Below are 26475 nucleotides of genomic sequence, written 5' to 3'. Positions count from 1 at the left end.
AATTGTGTCATTTAATAGCCCCAGAGAAAAATCATGCAGCAGTGGGCAGCTCGATAGTTAACAGTGTTTAGCTGTAGACCAGTTATCCTACCGACCAACTCCAATTACATATTTGAGTTCATTGAAGTTTGGGTGGGAAAGAAGAAGAACACCACGTGATGTAATAAAAATAATAAAAGAAATTATTTTGCCAACCACCTTGTAAGAACTCTTATTGTGCAGACTGACCTGCAACAGTGCAGTGAATTAAAAGCATCTACATTGCCTCAGGCTTCAGAGCTGTAACTGCTTAGTGGCAGCAGCAAGTTTAGAATGAGATATAAACTATTGGCAGACACATCATCTTTATAATAGAAATAGCCAAAACACAAGAGAAAGGGCACAAGTGTCAACTGACAGTTCCATTTATTTAAAATGGCAAAAGAATGTTCCACTGCGGCGGGGGGAAACATTGCTTCTACAACTACTGGCTGTGTAAAAACAAAGCCAGGAATAAGGCCCCTGCTTTCAACCTCAAATTTCACCCTGGTTGATAATATTGAAATAGAAAAGTAATGAAAACAAACTGCTGTATGTGGAACAGGAGTACAAGGTGTAGCTCAAGAAACAAATCTTTGATTTTTTTATTACAATATAGACGTACAGCTACTTACAATAAAAGCATTAAGTCACCATGTGCTATTCTGTACCACTGTTTACCTCAGTAAGCCCAGCTACCAAAAATAAGTCAGTTTAGCAATGGTTTCTGTTAAAATACATACATAATATGCTCTAGGTCCTTTAAATTTTGCTTCTCTCCGGTTTTTGCAGGGGGCACATCAGTCTTCCTGAGCACAACACACTAAATTGAACCATTCATTTATTTTTCTAAGCAGCAGCTGATTGATCCAGCATCTTCACTTTCCTGTGCCTTATTCCCTAATTGCAAACCCACTTCCTTATCAAAGCCTGTGGAGTCTTCTAGCTCTTCAGATCAACAGTTAAATAAATGCCCTGGTTCATAGTGCATGAGAAAATGAAGCTCTGTTTCACCTGTTACAACCTAAATGGGGTATGCAGTATTGCAAAGGATATGACTGGCTAGATCCTCACTGTGGTACATGAAGCACTGTGAATAAAAACATACTGCACCACCTTTCGCACCCTTTAAAAAGAGGAGGTTCTTGTTTTGTCCAATACTGCTGCCAGACAGCGTGGCTGCAGTCTGTAGGGGCTTTGGTCTTGATTGTGCAGGTTGAGTTTTAAGGTCAGCATGTGCTTTAAGGTGGTCTGCCAAGAAGCGCTCTTTATGAGAAAGATCGTGCTGAACATCATACACAAGAAGACCCTGCCTTAAGAAACAAGTGAAAATGAAATGCAGGTAACACTTCTGACTGCTGTTTTCTCAGTAGGCTGTGCCCTTAGAAAAGATAAAACCAAGACAAACTTGGGCAGTACGTGGATTCAGTGTGGCATATACCTGTGGCGTTTGCTCCTTTCTGTGATGCAGGTGAGAATTCAAAGCTATGAAAATTCCTCAGAAGTAGTAAGGCAGAAGGTGCAGCTTTCCGAACGAGAGCCTCTGCAAAAGAACTACCTCTCCTTTGAAGCCTTTTGTGTAGAGCCAACTCTTTTAAACGTCACATTTAACTAATTCCCTTGAACAAAAAAACCACGTTTCTCCCATCATTCTTGCTGAAGACCTCTCGTTCCCATCCTCCTCTCTTCCTTCACTCCTGCACGTTATTTCACGAACTGAAAATTCCTTAACAAAGAACTTCTAAACAAAAAAGGTGCAAGTAAGGAGGCTGCTCAGACTGCTGTTCATATTCCCATTAGCTAAAAGCTGCTACCAGACCTTGAGGATGAGAAACTGATGTGCTCTAAAATATTTAGGACCTTCCCAAAGAATTAAAGCGTGTCACCAAGTCACTGACTGCAGAGCAGGATGCAGAAGCTAATCAGCTGCGTTAATGATGTAGCAGAAAGCTTTACGTTGTATATGCTGAACACATCTGCAACAAGAAAAGTACATGTCAATTAAACCGAGTAAAGCCCTAGTATTCTAGTCTTTGCTAACTACAGAGCACAACCCAGCCCTCCCCAAATAGCACCGGATTCAAGTATCAGGACCAAATTACCATGGAGGGAGGGAAAAAAAACCAACCCATGCTTTAATTTGGAATTTTTTCTGAAGTACATCCCAAAAGGATGCTGCTGCCCTCTTAACAGGCACTACCTCATCAGTGGGGCAAGACTTGCAAACTGCATACCCGCTCACGCTTCCCCCACACACTGTTACTCCTTCTGCCCTTCCCACTGCCCTGCAAGATGCACACTGAGAGCTTTGCCCTGCAAGATGCACACTGAGAGCTTTGCTCTCCTGTTCTTCACGCTCCTCCCCTCAAAAAACAAAAAAAAAGGAATTTTAGGAAAAAATTATTCACAGAGAGAGTTGTTAGGCATAGAAACAGGCTGCTCAGGGCAGTGGTGGAGTCACCATCCCCGGAGGGGTTTAAAAGCTGATTAGACTTAGAGACATGGTTTAGTGCTAGCGCTAGGTTAGGTTATGGTTGGACTCGATGATCTTGGCAGTCTCTTCCAACCAAAATGATTCTATGATTTTAAAAAAGCACAAAGAACAACTGGTAGCAATCTCATTCGACCTCCAGATTCCCAGCTTTTCCTATGCATCTGAAGAGCTGCATTCTGAAGCGTTAACCTTCTGTTTTCTGATGGATGTTTGAAGGGAAAATAACAGAAAAAAAAAGCCAAGTTCTGGCTCAACCCTCCCACAAAGGCTGGGTTATGATACATACCACAGTATCAATCTCTTCTGGGCCTACTATCCGAGAGACCTCGTAGAATTCTTCAGGAGACATGGGGAGCAGGTTTTCTGGAGACTGGAGCCTGGAAGGGTGGCTGGGGGAAGGAGCAGAGCAGGGACAACCCTTCAGTGAGGGAGCAAAGCACAGCTGGGCCACCATGCTGGCTCAGAGGCCACAAGGGCCACTACTGAGGTCTCCTGGGAAGAAGCCCATGAGCCATACGCCACATTTTGCAAAGCCAGCACGGCTTTAAATGAAAACTGGGACTGCTCACTGATCTACATTCTAAACAAACAAGTCCAACAAGTCTTTAAGAACTTGCTTTTCAAGACATTATTTGCCAGTGCAACTACCTGCAAGTTCCTAGGGTTTTTAACCCAAAAATGGTGTTTCAAACACAGCGCTGCATTAACGTGCTGTGATCAGATCCTGAAAGAAAGATTTGACATGCACATCTACCCCTTAAATACTATAAAGAGACAAGAACTGCAGCTAAAAAGTTATGATCAGTTCCTAGAAATCCAGCGTTTCTGTGGATACTTACACTTCAGATACGGAGATCAACTCAGTCTTGATGTAGCCATTTCCCTTGGGACCATCCAAATCCATCGGCTCTGGTGCTTCAAGGAGGTAAAAAAAAAAAGGCAGCTTGTTTTTTGGGTGTTTTTTTTATCAAGTTTACATCACATTGCCATCTTTAGTGTACCAAAAATAAAGCCTGTGACCCAGATAATATGCAAGTCTCTCTCTTGTGCATTTTACAGCACTATGGTTAATTTATTCCATTTTTTAGTCAATTTTTCCTTTTTGCTTTTCCCCTTTGAAAATGGAGAACAAAACCTCCCCTGAAGTTTGACAAACCACACAGCCAGGATCAGTCCTGTGGAACAGTCACATTTGAGTCACAGTTCTAGCTGTTAGTGGGAACCCACAGCTGCAGGATATCTCACAGGAAAGCTGAATTTGAGGGCCAGCAACAATTACGTTTCCAGTTTTTGATCCGACTACATATCATGTTTTCTAAAACTGACTTTTTCTTAACCTACTAAAGCTGAAGCACCTGTTCTCACCATCCAGCTGAGAAACACTCAAGCAAGAGTTAGGCTGCTGAGACAGCCCAACTCCTACCCTTTCTTTCCACGCTGCAGAAATTATCCAGTGCACAAACATCTGAAGAGCAAACATCACACTTAGGCTGTCTGAGACATTTATAGCACTCACCCTCCTTAGGCCTGGAGTAGTATTTGCCAAAGGCATTGTCTTTAGGTATATCTGGGTACAGAAACCTCAGTGGATTTTCAGGAATGTTTTCAGCTGCCATCACTTTGTAGTTGCGAATGATATCAGGGAAAGTAACAGCAGAGAGCTCCTTCTTGGTGTACGGCTCTACCGAGTGGAACTCGGGCTCTGTGGAGGAGAGAAACAGTGAGTCCTGAACGTGGTTTCCAAGTTTTTTCCTAAAACTGTCCAGAAAAGCTGCAGCCACGTCCACAAATTCAGAGGTCATGAGAACAAACGACTTACCTGGATGACACCTACTGTGCTGCAGGTAAATATTTATTGACTGTCAAAAGGAAAGGACGATTGTATTGAAGGGTAGGAAGGTACATGCGGGGGTGGCTTATAGTGATGGCTTTTGATGTATTTTGTATACATAATGACTGGGGTGACCTGTGTGTGGAAATGAACAGTGGTGTTTTACTAACTAATTGCAGCTGTGCTACCTTTTCAACCTTCTTCCAAATGATGTCATTCAAACTCTGTTCCCTATTAGGAAACTGGATCCCAATACACCACTTGGAGCTTTTGTGAATCATAGAGATAGACAAAGCTGCCCTGAACGCTCCAAATACACCCTCCTTTGCTCAGTTTATGGATGTCTCAGCTATGAAGGCAGCAAAGGGAAAAAGCCATTTGAGCACATTCAGCAGCTTCTCTTCCAGCTGTTGTAGGTCTTGGGCTCATCAAAGTGGTGTCAACAGCAGCAGCACCCTGGCAGGTGGGGGTAATTTAGTTAGCATGATAAGGGGAGGACCCTGATTTGGTACAGGGGTGGTCATAGTTGTTTTGCAGCTTTTAAGTCTCTAGGGTTTCTTAGAAGAGGGGTGAGAGAGGTAACCCAGCTAGTTGAGAAGGCCAGTTCTTCTGGAAATCGGAAGAAGGAGAACTCCTTGGGAAATGAAGTGAGTATGTGGTTTACCTGAAAAGACTGTGGGAAGGAACAAATGTGCTGGACCATGAGTTAAAGCTGTTTGAGGAAGGAGTGTTGCACACAAGGTAATGTGCTGAGAGAACAATAATACAGAGGGTGAAATGTGACTGTATTAAACTTTTCCTGAGAGAGAAATCTGGTGGGAAGGTGATGGGGTTTGGAGGGTGTGTGTGTGTACTAAGGGTCTCTTGCTTGGAGAGACCCCAAGGAGGCTGAGGAAACAACCCAGTCAGTTTGTTTGTCCTCAACAAAATTCCAGGCCAGCAGCAGTACTTGGGAAGTGTTACTGTTCTTAGCTGACACCTTAAAAAAATCCCCTGTATGGTGCTTAAACTACACCCAGTAAGGCCCGTGTCCACTATGGTGTGTGGGGGTTGCTCAGGTGGTGTGTTGTATTGGTTCTCAGTGTGAAAGAGCATAAAAACTGTATATTCTGATGTAAGCTTGTATTTTTAAGACAAAGATGTTCTCTGTTACTGACTTACCATTTTGAGATCCTTCCACCCAAGTAAATGTGATGGCTCCCTCTCTGCTGCTCTCGCTGAATCTCAGTAAAAACGTTCCTGGGCTTTGGTCCTTCAGTAAAGCGCGTTCTTTCTCTTTACTTATGAAACCCATAATGCAGCTGTAATGTTGAAAAGAAAAAGCTGTTTTAAAACTTCAATAAAAGGCTGGGCTAGCTAGGAAAATGAAAAAGCTTTTGTTGCTTAAAAGAGCTGAAATGCTTGTAAAAGCCTGGCAGAAGGCTTTGTCCTGTGACCAGCTGGAGCTGCCCCAGGGAAGCTGTGAATTGCCACAGCTTCCCCCGGCACTTGTCCCAGTGCCTCATACAAATTTTTTCCTGAGCTCGGAATAGAAGAGATTGTCTCTTGCTGTCCAAGCTGGGCTGTGGAAGCAGGAGTTGTATGTGTGTTCAATATGGTCACCTCACAGTTTTACCTTCAAAAGTGTATTAAGAAACAGCTGTTTCTCCCCTTTGGCTGCTGAAACAGTTTGCTGGCTACCAGGTTGCATTCATATGGGTGTGGGGTTTGTTTTGCTTTTTGTGCACAATTTCTAGATGAGCTGTTATGCTACTGTGACTTCAAACCCCCTGCTCTGCCCAGTTTGCTCTGTTCAGCAAATGTCATTGTGTGAGTAAGGAGGCCCATGTGGAAATCATAGAAAATGGGCTGGTATAGGGAGTTGCATGAGCCAACACTAGGGTATAGCCAGAGTCAAAACCCAACTGCTTTTTGAAAAATGCATAATTCTTGTGCACTGCTTCTTATTTCTCAAAATGTTCCATCAATAATGAAGTTTTGAGTACTACTGCTGCTGTCCTGTGCATTAAGTTAGGAGTTAGGGAAAAGTGTTTTTTGCACAGAACCTGCTAAATCATGCTGTTGCTTAGGATTTCAGATGCTGTAAACTGTCTTGGTTTGAGTTTAGTGGTTTCTTTTTTTTAATGGCTTCCTTTAGGTAACATGTGTTTGGCAGTAAGTATCCTGTGTATAAGTGAAGTTTTTGAGTCTTTTGCCTTCCTATCCCTCAAGTATGAAGAAAGGCAAGTGTTCTCGAGGCTATAATACTTATTGTTTTGTATACAAGGGGAGCCTTTATCTTAAGGAACACTATAGATTTGTCTCCTTCCCATTCAAGTATCTTTCCAGCTGGCAACAGCTTCCCCTTCAGTTTCCCTTTTTGCCTTTCTAGGAAATGAAGATCTGTGAGGATCCCCCACAGCCGGCTGAGAGAGGGAAAACTAATAGCACTCAGTTTCTGGTTTTGAATACATTCAGGAGTTAACTTGTACCTCTTCTTTCTGTTTAAACCCTAAACAGGGGATGGCTCTTGCAACTGAGAGCAATGACTAATGATTTAAGACTGCACCATAGTCCACTTAGCTAAGAAATATGTAGGTTTTAGCAAGTGAAACAAGGTTTATATACTATGAAGGGCTTTGGCAGAACTTGTCTGGAGCTGGGGGTAATAATTTGAAGCCTGCTGCTGAATGCAGAAGGACAGAGCCCTCCTGAAAAATTTGTGGGATAGCAGGATGCTCCACTGTGTGTGATTTGATAGGGTTTCAGAATGTGGCTAAACCCAAAATGCAGGATATTGACCTTGGCTAAACCTGTTTCTGGCAGCAATTACTCCTGAAATCAGCAACAGCAGAATCAAAAGTTTACTAAACCACTACTGAAGGGCCAATGGAACTGGTTTTCCATCTGGCAGAGTCTTACTACTTAATACTACTCTATTAAAATCAGTAAAGATTTTCTGGGATCATGTTGCAGATACACAAGTTCAGAGTCTGGCTGCTGCCACCCACAGGACGCTCACAGTAGTGTGTGTTTGTGGGTAAGGTTCTTGTAGTGGTGTGTTTTTTTTATTGTTGTTTTGTTTTGGTTGTTTTTTAAGATGGATGATCCCTTCATGACTTTGTACTTTAGTCTTCCCTGTGAAAGACAAGAAAGGCTCTTTTCTAGGGTGTGAAAAGAACCTACTTACAGCAGGAGCAGAGGCAAAAAATAAATAAATCTAACATTCAAAGCCCTGTTCTGTGACTTAAATGGGACAGCTGAGTCATTTGATTTTTTTTTTGCTTTAAGCAGTCGCCTCATTAGAGGCTTCCTCACCGATAGCAATTTATTTGCCTCCAATTTCCCTGGTTGCAGGTTCCACTTTGGGCAGATACTTTGGATCTAGTAACCTCACAACCTGAGGACGCAACTGCTGGCCTAAATGAGAGGTCTGAGAAAACGACCATGTCTTTGCTAACTTCACTTAGGCCTTACCCATCATTCCAGAGACACAGGAGGTGTTTCTTAATCAGCTCCAGGATTCCCTCAATCCACAGCCAAAAGGGGAAATTTTTATCATTCATATTTTCCTGAAATTGAGATTGCGGGAAGGCGGGGTGGGAGGGGGGATAACAGGGATGATGAAACATGAGTTTTGTTAAGTGGAAAGGAAGCAAGTTCTCAGTCCTGCCAGCATCTCCTTGCTCTTGCATCGTTCTCCCCTCTTCCTTTTTTCCCACCCTTCCAGCATTCTCTCTTTTCTATTTCCCTTTCTCCTTCTCCACTCCAGAAGGACAAACTCTTGGGAATGAACCATGTACTGAATCTTAAGGCGAGATGTGTGCCTGAGCCTGCAGTGCGCAGACACGTGATCCATCACCTCTCCTGCAATGACACTGGTCTGAGAGCAGAGAAAGGGCTCTGGTTCCTGCCTGGGCACTGTCGTTGTTGTCTGCTGCTGTCACCTCCTGTTTATCTATACCACTTCAGGGTCTAAAGCCAAAGAAAATGTAACAAGTTCTCCTTGTCTTGCTGCAGCCAGGGTTGCGAAATGCCATGGTGTGGCTTTCTGCCATCATGCTGACTCTCTTGGCCACCTGTGCTACTCCTCACCATAATGCAGTTGCCCCAAGCCTGGGAAATGTCCTTCACTATGCAGAGAATGTTCATCCTGCTGTGTTTTCTGAGGTTTTTTTTTTTTTCCCCCCCCTGTAATAGTTAAAATGGAGAACTATACTATTAATAGAAACTGTATTAATAGTAATGAAGAAGCTGTTTGAAACATGCTTTTCAGCTGTGTGAACTATATAGGAAAACAATCTCAAAATCACCTACTCCTTGGTACTACCAAATTTTTTTCTCTTTCTACTGTTACTTTAACCTCACCACCCAAACCTTCCACAACCACCTAAGCTCTAGGATAATTAGGGTACACTACTGAAAAAGAAAGCACCCTGGGGAAAAAACAAACAAACAAACAAACCCCATGACAAAGCTCCTTATTCCATCTCAGTTTTTAAGCTGTGTTTGTACCTTGCAGAATCTTGTCCAAGGAATAAGGCCATCGTGAGATCCTCCACTTGTTGGACCTGAACAGAATAAATTGACTTTAGTCATGTTCCCTACATTACTTAGGCTGAAAGCAAATTACTTATAGTACCAAGTTCTGAGTGTTTATTTACAACTCTGAGCTGTTGGATTAAGAAAGAAATGGACAACTACTGTATTTGCATGGTTAGTACAGGGAGAGCTTGCAAAATTCCCCTCTGGAGAAGTTGTCTGCATTGGAATGACCAAACATATTTAAACAGCCCTTGTGTAATGGGAATTGATTCGTTCTGACACTTTCTGTACATGCTAGGGTCAAAGTGTTTCCAGGAAGGAGACTGAACTCTTGCACATCTCTTCTCCAGCAAAACAAAACCACAACCCATAAGCTTTTTTGTAGGAGCTCAGCAGACCGTACAGTATGTGAGATCAAGAACTTTCCTGTCTTAATTCTGGTGACTTGTAGGCTTTTGCCTTACAACTCGTGACTTCTAGGTCTGCCCAACCACAGGCTCATCTCATTCCTGTCACAATCATTTCCCCCTCGCCTTTTTCTTATGTCAACAGTGTTTCATAACCACATCTAAACCACCAAGAAAATCCTATGCTGTGACTACAACAGCAAGAGCTTTGCAGACCCTTATTATATTCAGAGCCAAATTCTGTCCATCACAGATCATGCTATGGATTTCAACAAAGTCACAAATATGCTGCTTCTCCCCTTCATCTTTAAAAATAATCTGGGTTAGGGAGCTTGTTTCTGATGCTGCTGGTGTTAGAGACCAAGATTCTGTTAACTTTTGCATCACAAAACCAGTAGGTGAGTTGTACCCTGGCACCATGTTAGATTCTGTGTCCCTGTGGTCATCTACCTGGGCTTTTTTTTCAGTAGTTAAATACTTTTAGCTGTAGAGCTATGATAATAGCATCCCTACTATTACCAGAGCTTGACAAAAATCTCTGAAGTTCTAAAATCCAAATTTAACATGAATGTATGTCAGTGGTTACTTTGTCTTCATGATAGTTAATTAAACTAAAAAAAACTACTCTCCTTGCAGAATTCTGGGAAGTAATCTATTAAATTGGTGTTTTGTCAGATCTTATGTCTTGGGGAAACTAGAGGAAGGGAATTAGAGACTGGAATGATGTACTTACCACCTAGACCCACTAATGTCAAATCCCTTTAAAGAGAAATGCTTCCTGAAATTTAAGGTTAGTGGAACATACTGAATCAACAGTATTTTTATCTATGCAAACACAGTAGCAGTGTCAAACGCCCTGCCTATCAGGTAAGCTGACAAGGACTTTGTAAACAAAACTAATGGCTAAAATTAAGCTTTTACAAAGGACTCTTGGTTAGGAGATGCTCAATTTGATACCCTTTAATTTCAGTGTTTGCACTTTGATATTGCAACTGTGTTTATGCAGATAAAGCCCCACTGTAGTTGGGGGCATGCATGAAGTTAAAATTAATGGTGGTGGGCTGAAAAACAGTAAAATCCAAGAAGTGGCCACTTCAAAGACTGACTAAACCTGTGTTATTTCAGTAGCTCTTCAAAAGGCAGAAGTAGCCCAAATCCATACTTCCTTAATGCAGAGAACTCCTAAGCTAGAACTACGGGGTTTGTATTTTTCATTATCTGATCTTCATTTGCAAACTCTACCGTATTGAAAACTGGAAAACACTTTATTGCTATGAATTGATATTATATGAGGGAGGGCAAAGTCGTGAGAGGAAATAAAATAGATTGCAGAAAAGAGGTAGAACGAGATTCAGCTCGAACAGGCCACCTGTGATGGAAGCAGACCATACCGAGTAGCTTCTCTCCCAGCATGCTCAGCTGATCTGCATTAAGTCCTCTCTTTGTTACAGATGAAAACTGCCAGCTCAAAACTTCAGAAAGTTTAGACCATTTTGCGTAAGGTGGATTCAGGAAGAAGGACAAGTTCTAGAATGGAAGGGAAAAGTAAACATCTACAGTTAACAAACATGAATTTTGGAATGCCATTTGAATTTATGAAAGTGAATTGCCAAAATGAAATGCAGATTTAAGGATGGATGTTAGCTTGAGACAACTCTGCAGAAGCAGGCTGCTGTTCTGCCAGATGCTCTTCATCAGGAAAAGCAATATCCGGGATTCTGCTTCGGATGTGTCTTTTCCCAGTGGGTGGAATTCTGAGATTACTTAAATTTAGTTGAATTCTTGAATGTTTATTTGGCTTCTCACTGTACTGTATATACTGAGTACAATGTATAATAAGCTTATGTGGGTTTTAAACAGTGCTCTGTTCAGGACATGGAAGTCACTGTCTCTTGCTGCACCTGAAAGCCATTAAGAGTCATCTGCATGGAAAAAATTCAGCAGACACTTGTATACAGACAATGCTTGAAAATTACACAGAGTACTTCTGCTACTTTTTTTTTTTCTGTGAATACCTTGGGATCAGCAGACAGCATGTTGAACCACAGGATAGAAGCCCATCCGCTTGGCAGCTGGCTGACGTTTGAGATCACAACGATGGGAAGGGACGTGGTCTGAAAGGAACACAAAAGGACTCGTGTCAGGTTGTCCCATACTGCTGCTGCCATCCTCCTCCACATTCCCCACAAATTCATTTCCACTGTCATTCCCTGCTGGTCTCATCTTTTTCACTTCAACTTTGTATGTAGGGGAGAAAATGTCAGTTTGATGAAGTACTAGAAAGACTTGGGTGATTGTTCTCTGATAAGGACTTGAATTTAGTGTCAGTTAAGATAGCACTGATAACAACAGTAGAGTTTACAGCCTCTCATTTCCGAAATAAAAGGAAACCAATCACGTAGAGAGCACAAAACACAGTTTATCGGACGCTTTGCAAGCACATCTACTCCTATTTACCCAGAGACTTGACAGCATTTTCACTGTATATGTCTATACAGAGATCTTGTGAAGTGTCATTCATATCTCTTGAAATAACAGGAAGTGCTTGTTATCCTAGCACTTAAAAAAAAAATAAAAGCATAGATTGTCAGCATGAGTGACATCCAGAAATTTAAGTCCATCTCTTTAATGTAAGACATACCTCTAGGTCTATCACTAAGCCAGGCTGGCACAGCTGCGTCTCAAAACTCAGAGAGTGAAGTTCTTCTGTTACAATAAGAGGACCCTTAAAAAAAAAAAAAAGGCAACAAAACAACAAACAAACAATGAAAACCACACACACACACAAAACGCCTCTCAGGGATGGAAAGACTGAAAATTGCTTGGCAGGAAGATGAGGAGATTTATCATGGTGGTGAAAAACCTTTTTCTGGCCAAGGGTTCTTGCTCTAGACCTCAGAGTTTACATGTCAAAGTCAAGTGACAATGTAAAGTTCCTAAAAGTGCCTTTTTCTATTATTTTATTTTTGGCTGGTACACAGAAGCTGTAGGAAAAAAATCTGTCTTTGCCAGAAAGACCTGTTAAAGCCAGTTGTCAAGGAGGACACTGTTCTTGCAGACACCTCCTACACAGATAACTTCCAAAAAATACTGAACCTCCCTCCTATTGATCTGCCCATCCTGTGTGTTGTTTCATGGGGCTGAGCGAGTGTTGTCTTAAATGCCTGTATGCCTTTTTAGTATTATGCAAAAGCTTTACAAATAAGATTAGTGCTGCTTACCTCATTTGTTCTGTTTCCTGCGTTTTTCTGTTCTTTCAGTTGCTGTAAATGAAGAAACAAAAAAAGCCTGTCACTCGCTTACCTCAGCCTCAAATGAAAGTAGGAGAGGGTGGAAATGTTTGCATGCTCTAGTTGTTTAACTGTGTGCAAACTTGCTGCACTAGTGTCTGATTCTGTTTGGTTCTAAGCTGTGGAAGCCAAAGGATTAAACTGTAGCTAAGTGCTACTCTTTTATAAACTAACCATGTGTGAAAACAGCTATTGCACCATTATGATGTAATGTCTTAATGTGAGAGGCCTTGTAAGAACAGCAGTAGTGTGAAATAGGGAAGGATCAGAGAAAATATGGTTTTATCCCCTCTGAAGTGGATAATAAACTCTAGACAGTGTCTGTTCTAAGCAATGAAGGGAGACTTCCATGTGCACTGGTTCAGGACTTGCTTTTTTCCTTTCTTGTTGTAATGATGAAACCAATCTGATTTATCTCACAATCTGCAGATTGGAAGTGTTGTATAGTGTGCTGAAGGCACTGAATTTCTGGTAGCTGCCCACTTGCTGACAACTTTTGTCTTTCAGACTCAAAGCTCTTTAAACTAGAATCATAGAATGTCCTCAGTTGGAACGGACTCGCAAGGATCATAGAGTCCAACTACTCCAAGCTTTCCTACCTACGGACCTTCCTCCAAAAGGCCCAAACCAGCATTTCTAGGCTTCTTTTTCTTCCTCCTTTGAAGAACTCCTTGCAGCATAAGCTGTATAGCAGCAAATACTCTTGTTTGCATTTCTGGCCCCATGTCAGCGACAAAAGCAATAGCATTTAAATTGAAACAGGCCAGTGATTTAAAAAAGAGAAGAACCAAGAAGGAGAGATGATTACAGTTCCTCCTATACAGAAGTAAACAATTACTCCAATAACTAAAGCAATTTGTCTGCTTCCTACCACACCCTCTACCCACACAATGAAATGGATGTGTCAATGAAAAAAAAAATCCCCTACCAAGTGCCTGAATTCTGCTGCTAGGCTTCCGTTAGTGGATTCTTCCATGTTCATTACTTTTGTGTTTGTTCCCAAAATATTAAATTTCCTGAACCTTCATGAAGAAAGAGAATAGAATTAAGTCTCAACTTAATTGAAAGAACCCAACATTAATATACTGAAGTGTGATGCCACATACCCTTTGACTGAGTTCTTCTCGCTTACATCTCTGTCAAAAAAAGGAAAGACAATCTCTTAACAGTTCTGCCACAGACAAAATGTGTTTGTTTTAGTAGCTAAGAACTGGTAAAAACGCTTCTGTGAAATCTTTGGTGCAAAAGAGGAGGCAATTTGTTCAAGCAATTAAAATAAATATTGTGCCACACAGGCCGTCCTTTACTGAAGCTTAAATTTGCTATAGGGGCTTTATAATCAAAGTCCTTTCTTTTACTACATAGGTCTTAACTCTTGCTCTGAGGAAAAAAAAATATATAACACTGCCATTCTAAATCTGCTTTCAAACCACAACTTACTGAATACATTGCTGCATCACTTGAATCTGTTTTCCCACCACTTGGGATTTTACCGAGTTGCATAGTACCTGATGTATTTCTCAGAGCCTCAGGTCTCACATCTACATAATTTATTTTTTCCCTGTTCTCTGCAATTTTCTGGAGCCCTGAGCGGTTTCAGGCAAACAAAATGCCCCCTAAGGACCTGAAAGGGAGGACAAAAACCCACTTGCTTTCTTAAAAACACATCCTCTGCTGTTATTTTGGAGAGTCTTTTATGTTTCTTTCCCTGCCCTTAGAGTAAGTGCTAAATTCATCTGAACTGTATTGCTTATAAAAAGCTGAGCTTGCTTACAAAAGGCTGGTAGTGATCTGTTCAGATTGCTTAAAGTTTTTCACTATTTGAGAATGTCATATGTTAAAGATAGACTATTTATACCCCTAATTCCAAGACAGCTTTAGGATGTGCTAGATCCCTCACTAGAAGCTATCCAAAAAGTAAGATATTTTAAAAACATGGCTCAAATATGTGACTGTTGCAGCAGTGAGCTCTCTCTGGTGCACCCAAGTGGGGCTGGGGGCAAGAAGCTGAGGCCATCTGTGCTTTGTGACATGTCTCTAATGGCAGAAAGAGATTTGGAGCAAGGGCAGGGGTAAGAAAAAAAGAGACTGAACCTGCTGCCATGGACAACCAACCTGCTCCTAGCCAGCTCAATAATTAAAATGAGACTGCCTCTCAGCTTTCTGAACACGGGGACTGCTCAGCATTAATGTACATAGGAATGAGAAAAATGCAACGTACTTATCAAATAGAACTTTCACTTTCAAGTTGTAGTTCAGTTCCTGCAGTCTCACCAACAATCTGGAAACAGAAATTTTTTTTTTAAATGACTGCAATTGTAAAAGACAGGTCATGTATGGCATTCTTATCACAGATAAATTTAGGCTTGCCACAAAAGAAGAATGGGGAAAGGGAAAACATACCTCAGCTTTACAGTAAACTGTACTCCTGTCTTCAAGACTAAGGGCCTCTGAGGGTGTGTTGGCATGCAAGGCTGCCTCTCTACCACAAAGGAGCTACAGAAAGAACAGATTAAAGGCACTTTATCAATGTTGTCTTTAAGGAATAAAAAAATATATTTAAAAAAAAAAAAGTGAACTTTAAAAGAATGGTGATTTACCAGTAGTACTGCACAGCACATTCCTTCAGTTTCAACCTACACAGAGGTTTGTGTGTTGGTTTATTTAATTTCTATCAATGGGGCTAGAAAAGTTTCAAGTCTAAAGTGATTTGTAAGGACTGGCCTGTCCTAAATACATCTGTGACTTGAAGAGAGAGAATGTTACCTCAGACTTCCCTGAAATCAAATGGCAGGTAAACACTGTGATGTAACTAGTGCAACCCAAGTGAGGAGTGTTGCTTTGTTGGCCATTCCCAGCTCTTTCCAAATTCTTATGGTGACACGTAACACATGCCCAGGAGCTAGGTAGGAGAAATGGGGATTTGATAAGGGCTAATGAACTCCACAAAGCAAACTTCTGAGCCTCTGACCTGTTCTGATATACCCCAAGCTGTTGCTGTCTTGGGCACCTTTTATTCATCTACACAGCACTGTGCTGTGTAGACATAAATCCTGAAGGATTTCTATTGCTACCAAGTCCTAGGCAGCATGGAGACTTTTCCTTCTGCTGTTTTCATAGGCAAGAAAACTGAACAGCAGCTTACAGATAACAGCAGCTGCAGTTCAACAGCTCTTTCTCATTGCCTTCACTTTGAAAAGCAGTACCTGTGTTTGCCAAATGAAGATTAGTGGTCAAAGCTTCTGAACATGACTCTGGAAACCTGGGTTTTAGCTCCTCAGGACAGGGTGTTACCTACTTTATCTAAGCCTCTTACCTGCTAGATTCAAGTCTTCTGCAGCATTATTTTGTCTACTATATGTTTAAAGAATATAACTCTGATCTTATGCAAGGCAACTACCAGCTAGAGTAATCTGCATCATTAGAGATGGTACAAAGACAGGGCCAGTCTCTCTATGCTGGAGATTAAAAGGCTGCATCCAGACACAGCAGGCTGGACAATCTAGTGCGTATTTATCTTGGGCATATCTTGGTGTGGATGGTTCCTTGCCTCCAGTTACTTGAGCTTTGGAGGGCTGAAGCTTAAAGCAAAGAACAGACTAAGAGATCGAGAGTCCGATTCTGTGATCGTGGCATATTGCAGCCTAGTTACTGCTAACTTAAATGATGACTGATCATCACCCTTTCCATGGGCCTAATCCTGTTGAAACACTGCATAGGGTAAACCTCAAAAATGGTCATTTACTTTAATGTTTGTGCCCAACTTAGGAAAACCTCAAACTTCAATGTTAGCATGTAGGAAGTATTGAAAGAACAGAAGGGAAGGTGTTCTCCATCTATTTATTCATGCACCCACAAAAAGAGTCTCTTTGTTACCTCTGGATGAGCTGTTTGAAAAGACTGTATGTTCGGTCCTGCAGCACTTGTTTATTTTTGGTGATGGGATCCGGGTCATACGTAAACTTCTGTTCCAGTTCTTCAAGCTTTTTGAGCTGCTGACGAACTTGCTGTAGGCTTTCGGCAACAATGGTGAACCTACAATTACAGGATCTTATTACTTTCAGTGGGTTTTTGTATTGCTCATTGGAAATGTGGTGAGGTGATAAAAATTAATGAAATGTAGTGTCGTGACAGAATGAAAATGCATTATATAAATCACTATATTTCACAGATCTGATGTTCCTTCATAACACTTCAAGTCCCTGCACGATGCAGCCCCTGGCCAGAGACTCACCAGTTCTGTAGCTGGTCAAGACAGGCGTTGGGTGGGCCACCGATGCATGCAGTCTGCTGCCTTTGTTTCCATTCCACCAGCTCCTCCTTAATCAGAGCACTCTGTGTGTGCTCTGTGGTGTTCAGCAGCTGTACAATCTTGTTCACCACTTCCTATAGAGAGTATAAAATTATGCTGTTTATTAAAATACTTCATACAGGAAAGCTATGTACTGTTTTAGCTAATGCTATCTGTCTGGCAAAACTCTGCAAGGAGCTCAAAGTAGTAGTTTCTGTCAACTGAGGATGGTTTCTAGAAACACCTGATGCTTTTTAGCTGGAGTATTTTCTAGATTAAATGGAGAAATGATGGAAAAAAACAAAGCCTGTTCAGTATTCCTGAAATCTGATGAGCCAGTGTCCCACATCCATATATGTCCCAAGTATACATCTGGGACCACCCAGTGTTTGAGGTAGATTTGAGCACTGCAATGAGTGTCTAATATAGCTGCAATTTAAAAAAAATATTTCTTTCCTCAAGAAATATGACTACTGATGTGACACATTTTTTCCCCTCGTTGTTCTTTTAGCTTTACCTGACAGAGTCTGATAAAAGTTGCTAGAAGAGAAATAAAATTGCTTACAAGGATTCTACATTTTGTCAGGATTGAAAGAATGAAATCTTAATTCAGCTGATAATAGTACAAAAGTTTTCTTTTATATAATTTGCTATGTCAACCCAATGAAAAATTAACGTGTTCAAAATGAGGCACTGTTGCCTTCTGAAAGAAAACTTGAGCGCTACCTTTCTCTTGAGGTCAAGTGATAAGAACATCTTCTTGAGATTCATTTGCTCTTTCTTAAATTCCTCCTGTGACACACCATTGGAGTCGTGCTCTGTAAAATAAGCCCAAATTGTGAAGGTGAGGCTGAAGGAGTGCTGACTTTTGGGTGGGGGAAACACTGGGGGCAGGAGGGGACCTGCCTGGCTAGTGTCAACTGAAGTATATCTTTAAAGCTTAAGAGAGGAAATATTTACTGCCTCCTAGATTTTATTTCTTTTTTTTAATTCTTCCTTTCCCTCTTCTGAAAGGACAGAGTCAATACTTAAAGCACTAATTCAAGGAAAAGCCACTATCCCACTGAACTAATTGAGATGTGGGTTTCTTGCTTTTTAGAGCAAGAACCTGATTTAAAATAATGATTATATTGTGTGAAGATACACACCGGGCTATTTGTTTTCAAGCTGACTTCAGACATGAATGATTCATATTCCTTAAACTGGCAATGGAAGCTAATTGTTATTTCAAGGGAGGTTTACTCACCTCTGTTTTGCAAGGTTTTACATTTAAAGTCATATTCATCTTGCATATCCTCTAATGTCTTGATGTCTTGCTCCACATCCTATAAAGCACAAATGAAGGTGGCCACAATTATTCACTATTTTCATATAATGCAAAACTACTTCTGATTAGGAGCTGCCTGGTACCAAACCTCTACAGAGATGAAGTCTAGTTTTGTAGCAATGCCTCTTCCTGGAACTCCTAACAGAAAGCATCCCTAAATTAGTCACCCTCTAGTCACTCTCCCTCCCCCTTCTCAGCTATTAATAACTACAATCTGTTAATTATAAAATATGTAAGTTCACAGAGTTTAGAAGACTCTAGGTTACAGGGGAAAAAACTTGGAACAGCACACAGCATTTTAAACAGACTTTCAAATTCTTAGGTGTTGCTTGGAGAAAAGCTTTCTATCATTAGTGTTAAGACAATAAACATCTATGTACTAAATTAAAATCTTCTAGTTAATGACAAATTGGTCAAGTATGTGATTTTTTTTAAAATTTTTTTTAGGAGTTTTTCCTCAGTTGCTACTATTTCAGATGGGTAAAATGTTTTTGTTGCTAAAATTTAGACATGAGAAATTTGACTTTGCTAAACCAGTCGAATTCCAATCTGTATTATGGTGCTACTGACAAATAATTACCTTCTATTTTCAGACAATTACTGGTTAGAGACTTGTAAACCAAACCATTACCTTATTTTTATTTGTCATTTTAGGAAGTCTTAGGTATTGAAAGCTTTTCAACATCTGTGAATCAACAAACACTACTTTAAATAGTTATACTTACTACAACGCTGTTTTTTACAGCCTTAACTTTCAAATCAAGCTCCTTCTGTTTGTCCAGCATCCCAATCACAGTGTTCTGTACGCTCCCCACTTCCATCTGAGGGAGGAAAGCAGAACACCACAAATGAAACCAGAGCGAATACTTTTTTTTTTCCCCATTAATATAGGTTAATGGATTTTTCTGACAAACAACCTGATGAAGCACAGCTTTGTTCTGACAAATCGTACGAAAGTTTTATAATATAAAATTGAGTTCAAGTGAATTTACAAGAAACGAGGATTAAAAATGCCTGTTGTGTGGTGACGCTGCAGTATTTCACCATAGCATTATAAAACTATAAACATATTCTGTCTTCTCTTTGCACAAATCCATTATTTTGTTTGCATTTCTCCATGTATCTTCTAAATGTACTTCAAGAAACCAGCAGCCCTGAAGGCTGGATGAGAATTAGATTCTTCCATACAGAATATGGGGAGAAATGGGCTAAGAATACAACAGGCCTGTGTGGAGGGTAACTTGATTAGCCATTTCTTTCCTACGGGGCGTCCAAGCATGTTTTAGGTATCCGTGTAGTTTCTTTGAAAGCTGACCTCAGCATCATTCAGGAATCTTATTGCATGCCTTCACTCAGGGAGAGCTGCAGGAATTTGAAAGAGGATTATTTGTTGTTGTTGTTCCACACATTAACAGTGCTAGAAACTTGCTGTTTTTTCCAGTGTGGGACAGTCAGATGTGCATTGTTGTTTTGATTAATTAATGCTCCAACTTAAGCGAAGGTCATCTAAAGTACTGATTTTGGGAAACACTCCCCATCATAGATTTAAGTCAGACTATTTGGGCAATCTCAGCATACTGAAACATTTGGGGTTCTCCTTTGGTTTTAAGATGCTTATAATTGTGCTTGTTCTGCATTTTACCTTCTCTGCTTTGGGAAATACAAATATTTACCAGAAAGTGGAGGTTGGGCACAGTGTTGTACCCAGTGCCAACAGTAAGTTTCTCTTCTTAATGACCACTTTTGAGTGGTTTATGTTATTGTGTGCCAGAAGTGAAACCAAACAGCTGTGCTGCAGCTGCAAGGGCTCTGCTGGAGTGACATTTTTGGAGGAGCTGTTTTGGACATGGTTGCATGAGGCACCTTGTTGAAAGCCTGCGCCCCAGTGTTCTTCCCACCCTACAAACATGCATTCAAAAACTTGCCCTAAAGGGAAGCATTTCAGCATCTAAACTTAACATGCTTGGTTAGTCATTACTTTATTACTACATAAGTGGATTACATCTAGCTATATGGCTTGCATGCCTTTCCCAACTGCAGATTTTTTTTTTAATTGCAAAACAGTTCTCCTTACAAAAGGAAAAAACAAAGACAAAAAGTCAGAGAGCAGATGAGGAAGCAGAAGAATATGGCTTTACCTATGATTCAGAGAAAAGAAATGGGCTTCATTTAAAAAACAAAAATGGAAATAAATACTTGGAGATAACTGGGAAAGGGAATGATGCACCATTTTCCCAGAGAGACAGTCCAGAGAAGCAGCAAGGCTCAGCTGCTTAATAGAGTACACTCAGGGATAAAATACAGAAGAAAAATTATACAAAATCTTGCTGAAGAAATCAGGCAAGCACTAATTATTAAGTTGTAATGAAATCTGATGAGCACATCAGGTTATATGACAGAAGCATTAAAAAAAAGCATGGCTTTTATATCACTGTGGGAATAGAAATTACTTCCTGGGCATTTCCCTTTGAAATGCTTCATACAGCACAAACAAGCCCCACTGTCCAGCTGGTACAGATCTGTGTTGACTCTTCTGTCTTCAAAAAAATATATTGTTGGGCAGAGAGGACAGTCTGTTTCCTCTTTCAATCTTCTTCCACTCCCTCTGTCCCAAATAATAGGAAAGGGTAGATACAACTGCTGTAGACATTCCAAGACTGTTACCTGACTTGACAGCTGGGCACTGTTCAGTATTTTCCTCTCTTCTTTCAGACAGTTGTGGATGATCATTGCCATGTGTACTGGGTCTTCTTGGAAGTTATCCTGGTATTGGAGACAGTCTATTGTTAAGCTTCATAACCATGATTTCTTGTCTTTCAGTAAACTGATTGGCAAAAATATTAGAGCCTTGGGGCACACACTGGTCATAGGATGTTCCAGGACTATGGGGAGCGTGACAGCTGCACCCATGTCCAAGAATGAGCTTCTGTTGTAGTTCATTGGCATACAAAGAGATGGGACTGGGCACAAAGCAACAGGAAAGAGTCAGAGACATGAGTGGGAGAAGGGATGTGCTTCCCTACAGCCCTAGATAGAGCTCATCCTCTCTCCAAAGCCACTCTCCTGTATAAAAAAAATACTGAAATACAGCTGCTGAAGGGCAGCTAGGGATATGTTCTGCACTGTCACTCACTACCACCTGCTTTGGCCCTTTTCCCTGCCAGGGTGCACAGAAGTGCTGTCTGATGGCAAATCCCTTGCTATTAACTCTAGTTCTGCAGTTGCACAGGAATGATTTCTTCCCCTGTGTTTCTTCTGTGTCAGAAGCTTATTAGGACACTGAGGAAACCAGCTGGGGAAGGGGTGGGGTAACTGAAACTACACTCGAATAAGCGCTCCAAATATATATAGTGAACACCTTACAAATGACAACTTTCTTCTTCCTGGAGTTCTCAGAAATTGTAACTATACTGGTAATGAAAGTGTAACATTCTAACCGAAGCCAATGAAAACAAAAATGGAGCAATATTTGAATTCTGGCTTTTAAATTGGGATTCCTACACATTCTCTGCAAAAATCCCTCATGGCAGGGTAATTTGCTTAGAGGCATCCAATTGTGCAACTGAAACATGCAAAAGTACAGGTATATACCCCAGGCATACCTGAAGATTACGTTTGCTTTTCCTTATGTTGTGTTGCAGCAAAAAGTTGTTTTCTATTAAGAATCTACTAAACTGATCATCAAGCTGTGACAGCAGGTCATGGAATAACACTGTAGCAAAAGACACGTTGTTGGCTGCATGTTCCCTAGAATAATTGAAGGCATCCTTGTGTTAAATACACTTTCAATACAACATTCAAGAAATGCATACAGTAGTACTTTATTTTAATCCCCAAGTCCAGTTGTAGTATATGCAAACAGTAAGAATTACCTTCAAACACTTGTATTCTCTCAATTTTGACTTTCCTTGATACATAAATATTGTTTTTCTCTGTATTATTCTTGCCACATTCTATGCAACTTCATTTACTCATTGCATGCACACTAAGAAGCTAAAAGTGAGCTTGATTCATGTGCGTGTTGTACCACTCTTCTAAAATAAGAGAATCCCAAGAAATCTTGGCAAAAGTTTGAAGTCTGCCAACAGCAAGAGCTTGAGCTACCAAGGTAGTAACTGATTGCCCTTAAAAGAGCTGCTTTTGTCACAGACCAACCGAGGAAAATATGAGTACTTGTTAGCCTCTAAAAAGCCCTGGAGGGGCAAGAACGCAGGCGATAGCACCCACACCGAGCTACCTTACAGCCAATTTCCAAGCTTACCAATCCTGGTTTTCTAGCCACTGTGCCAGGTACTGCCTGATTTCCATAGGAAAGCTATCATCATATAGCTGGTGAACTTGCTCCAAGAACTTGGAGTCAAGTTGCTGGAGCTGATACCACTGAGTCATCCTGAAGAGGGAGAAGAAAAAAGAAAAAAAGGTGTAAATGTGTAAGTAGGACTGCTCTGGTAAAAAGTAACTGTTAAAGTTTTCATGAACAATAGCAAAATTGAAGGAGTAGGAAGTAAAAGTGTTTGCAGCAAACAAAAACATTTTCAGTTGTAACTGTTTTACAAAGGTAGCCATTACAATTGAATACTTGTGTTTAATTTAAAAGAAAAATTAACAAAACTGCAAAGACAGTGAACTCTTTAATGATAAACAACTCAAAGCTAAATCACCCTTCCCTGTGAAAACTTGCTTTTTTTTTTTTCCCTTTGAACCCCTTTTCACTGTATTTAGGGTACTGGTAGTGTTATTACTCTCTTGCTTAGCAGGGATGGGATACAGGAATGAGCAGCTGTGTGTTTAATACCTGTATTCTATAGGACTGAGATCCTGTACACGGAGTTCTGCCTTTTACCTGTACTGATGCACACCCCCCCCCCCCCCCCCCCCCCTCCAAGAGGTGAAAAACCAAAGAAACCTTTAATGGCCCATTTTCAGGTGCTATTTGTTTTCACTTACCTGCTCTGAAAATGAACAAAATCTGTAGTTGCTTTAAATAGAGAAATATTGGAGAGCTATTTTTCCTGCTGTATCCTTCAGTTCCCATGACCAAATTTTCAGTTTAAATTAAGTAATGGCTGCAGCAGACGCAGGGTTTTTAAAAGGAACTAACATGATGGAGAGAGGGTATGCTGTAGAATGATGTTCTGTGACAGGCTGGCTGGATGGTCAGATATTTGGTCTGTGCAGACCTGTTACCATCTCCTCTCTGGGCTGCAGTTTAGTGTCTTGTGCTAGAAACGGCACATCAAGATATGTCTGAGGAACAGTTCGGACTCAGAACGTGGGTGCTGAAATGCAAGTCCACTTGCAGCTGCAATTTTTAAAACAGGGTGATAGGACCTATCCAAAGAACAAGGCAGCATCAGGGTGAAAAAAATATCTTAGACACGGCTTCTTGTCAAATGCCATTCGTGTCTGTGTGCCAGCTTCCCCAGCTGCCCTCGGGTGTATGGGTGAGAAGTGAATGAGAGTTCAAAATGCTACTCTTTTTTTTCTGAAGTGGGGGCTTTGAGGGTTTCGATGTGTGTATGTAATTCCTACTACAGATAACGCAACATTTGAGAATGCTGTAGTGGCACCAAAGTGAACAGTTAAACACAACGTTGGTGAGGCAAGCTGGAAGAATTTGTCTAAATGCATTTAGTTAGCCCGTTGTGGTTTTGCTTGTTTTTTCTTTTGTTCTTTTTCTTGGTGTAGTTTAATATTCCTGTGTCTTAAAGCAACCAGAGTGGGAAAAGACCTAAGAGGGGTCATAGAGAACCATCCAAAGGAGTGGTTGCAGAGCAATATGATAACACAGCAAATGCAGTCTTTGGGATGCAAGCAGGGAAACACTGAAATATAGGGAAGTTAACACCTTTTGTGGTGAAGGCATTAGAGAGAGCGACACTGGAGTGCAGTGCTCACCCTGCCACGGACTGACAGGTGAGGTGGGTAGGACAGCCAGCACGTTTTGAGGTCCTGCCTTCCCTTAAGGAAATGCAATACGGTTGCAGCCTGGGAGTGTCCCTGGAGAAAAGGGGACCCGGCTGGAAGCCCCGAAATCGGGGGTGGCTTATTTGCAGGGTCTGTGCGCCTCGGTGCCACCCGTGCTCAGAGCTCGGGCTCCTTTTCTAACCCCATTTAACCGCCTCCTAAAAATTAGATTCTCCGTGCGGTTCTCGGCCGATCGTCGCCGAACCGTGAAACGGCAGCTCGGGAGCAAAGGGCGGCTGAACGCTGTCGCCGTCCCTGCCGCCTCCCCCCTCCTCCGCCCCCGCGGCTCGGGCAGGGCTCCCCGGGACCCCGCACTCACCCGCGAAATGAGGCTCCTCCGGCTCCGCACCCTGACCCCGCTCCTGCCGAGAAATACCCGCACGGCCAGCGGGAGGGGGGGCGGCCCGCAGAGCCAACCAGAGCCCAGCTCCTCCCCCCTAAGCCAATAGGCGCGCAGCAGCGCCGCGATGCCCCGCCTACCGCCCTTTTTCTTTCCTGGGTGGGTGGAGCAAGCGGGGTGTTCCAGCTGTCGCGCCCCCCTCCCTCCGGGGGTCACCGGTCACCCGGGGGCTCCCGCCGGTCCCTGCCCGGCTGGTCCCGAATAACCGCGCGGGGGTTGCGGCCGAGGCACCGCGCGTGGGGCGTAGAGAACGTGCAGCTGTCGAGCAGGCTGAAGAAGCGGGATGTGAGAGCACGTGTGACAGGTGGCTCTGGTGTCTCGATAGGCCCTGTCAGGGTGAGGGTCGTCAGGAGGTGACTCGCCCTTCCCCGAGGAGGGAAGATACTAAAGCGCAGAGCCCCGGGGGCCGTCTCGGGCCGGCAGCCGTAGGTTCAGCTACATGGGTGCCCCTGGGCGCTCACCCCGCTCCCGGGGCTGGCGGCGCCGTCCCGCCGCCCTCTCGGAATCCAGCTCGGAATACTCCCCTCACCTCTCGGGGGAGGCTCCGGGAGCCTTTTCCCGTGCCCAGCCCCCGGTCCCCGGGGATACCGGCTCCGCTGCCTCAGTCAAACCGTCACAGCGGGCGGAGTGCGCAGGCGCGGCGGGCGGTGGGGGTGGAAGCTGCGCTGGGAACAGCCGCACCACGTGATTTCGGGGAAAGGCGGCGGGGAGCGGGAAAGCGGCGGCTGAGGGGAAACCGAAAGCGAAACCCGCGGCGGCGTGGCCCCCTCACCCCCGGGCTGGCCACGCACCTCGGGCTGGCCGCTCGCCAGGCCACCGCTGCCGGGCCAGCGTTCTAAGAGCGGAGGGGCCGGACTCGATGGTGAGAGGGGCTGCTCCGGGCAGACCCTGAGGCGGCGGTGGGCGCTGCGAGGCCTGGCCCGGTGCTCCCCGCCTAGGCCGCTGCTTCACCTCGTCGTCGCGATTTAGGGGGGTTTAAAACACTGCAGGTTAAAAGTGCTTCTGAACTGTAAGCAATAGAAGGCAAGGTGGCCTAATTTTCGTTGTCATCGTAAGAAAATCTCATGTTTTTTAGCTGCATGGTGTAGTGACAGGCTGGCTCTGGCAGGTGGTATTGGGGCAGAGAACCCTGTGAAAACCACTGTTTTCTCAGCCATTTGCATTGCACGGGTGGAAGCAATGCCTGTAAGTGCACTGAAGGATTGTACAGACACAGTTGTCGGCTTATGAACCGTAACCCGGATGTCCATCAGTTATGGAAACTTTTAGGAGTGCTTATGAGTGTCAAGAGGCTGAGCGTTTTAACTGTTCCCAGAATTTTCTTCCCACTGATAATGAGGTTTTCTTTTCCTCCATGTCATCATTCTTTCAACAGTCTTATTTGCCAAGATGCTCCCACAGCTACTTAGACACGCAACGTCTTGTTTGTTCATGTCTAATTATGAAGTGGGAACAAAGACTGGAAGAAGGAAAGTTCAAGTCCAGGCTTTGGTGTGGTTCTCCAGGATACCTGGATCCTTTTTGGTATCCCATGTATACCCGTCTCCTTAGATAGAGGAGACAATTCTTAGTCCATGGAAGAAACAAGTATCTAGAAGTTCTGTTTGCTAAATTTCATGGCATGAAATGCTGAGTAGGGGACATAAATGTGGCTGTAAATGAAAGCTATAGTAGAAGGTAACTGACACTTTTTACCTTTGATTAATTAAAACCGTAACAGTGATGCAGAAAAGCATGAAACAATTACGTGGGGTTTTTTTTCCTGTTATTTTTTACTGTTCTGCTGCAAACCACAGTGAAAACACAAGTACAGTTAGTAAAAGTACTTAAAAGCAGATGTTTCGTTTCTTCTGGCAGTATCTGAGGCATCCCTTTCACAGTTGTTTTCTCTTCTCTTCTTCCGTCATCATTTTACTAGAGAACCCT

The 26475-nt window shown here is 42.4% G+C and overlaps 1 protein-coding gene across 3 annotated transcripts; it reads right to left on the bottom strand.

Moving 5' to 3' along the window:
• Nucleotides 1-421: 421 nt before the first annotated feature.
• Nucleotides 422-25137, bottom strand: STAT1 (signal transducer and activator of transcription 1). 3 transcript variants are annotated; one of them, XM_080346836.1, is made up of 24 exons: nucleotides 25079-25137; nucleotides 22444-22572; nucleotides 21785-21929; nucleotides 20847-20945; nucleotides 18908-19003; nucleotides 18102-18180; nucleotides 17582-17673; nucleotides 16799-16950; nucleotides 16441-16599; nucleotides 14968-15060; nucleotides 14786-14845; nucleotides 13671-13700; nucleotides 13493-13586; nucleotides 12496-12537; nucleotides 11916-11999; nucleotides 11290-11388; nucleotides 10666-10801; nucleotides 8838-8893; nucleotides 7800-7894; nucleotides 5505-5644; nucleotides 4029-4214; nucleotides 3352-3427; nucleotides 2799-2901; nucleotides 422-1994 (listed from the first exon to the last, which is right to left on the bottom strand). In XM_080346836.1, the coding sequence occupies exons 2-24, from the start codon at nucleotides 22569-22571 to the stop codon at nucleotides 1971-1973; spliced, it is 2268 nt and encodes a 755-aa protein (XP_080202962.1). In that variant the 5' UTR covers nucleotide 22572; nucleotides 25079-25137; the 3' UTR covers nucleotides 422-1970. The 3 variants fall into 3 exon arrangements, with proteins under 3 accessions (XP_080202962.1, XP_080202963.1, XP_080202964.1); XM_080346837.1 differs by lacking the exon at nucleotides 25079-25137 and adding an exon at nucleotides 24469-24499; XM_080346838.1 differs by lacking the exons at nucleotides 21785-21929; nucleotides 25079-25137 and having other exon boundaries at nucleotides 22444-22549.
• Between the last annotated feature and the right edge of the window lie 1338 nt (nucleotides 25138-26475).

This window comes from Nesoenas mayeri (genome assembly GCF_963082525.1).
Source record: "Nesoenas mayeri genome assembly, chromosome: 6".
In the NCBI taxonomy this organism is placed as follows: domain Eukaryota; kingdom Metazoa; phylum Chordata; class Aves; order Columbiformes; family Columbidae; genus Nesoenas; species Nesoenas mayeri.
This window is presented reverse-complemented; position numbering and strand designations above follow the sequence as displayed.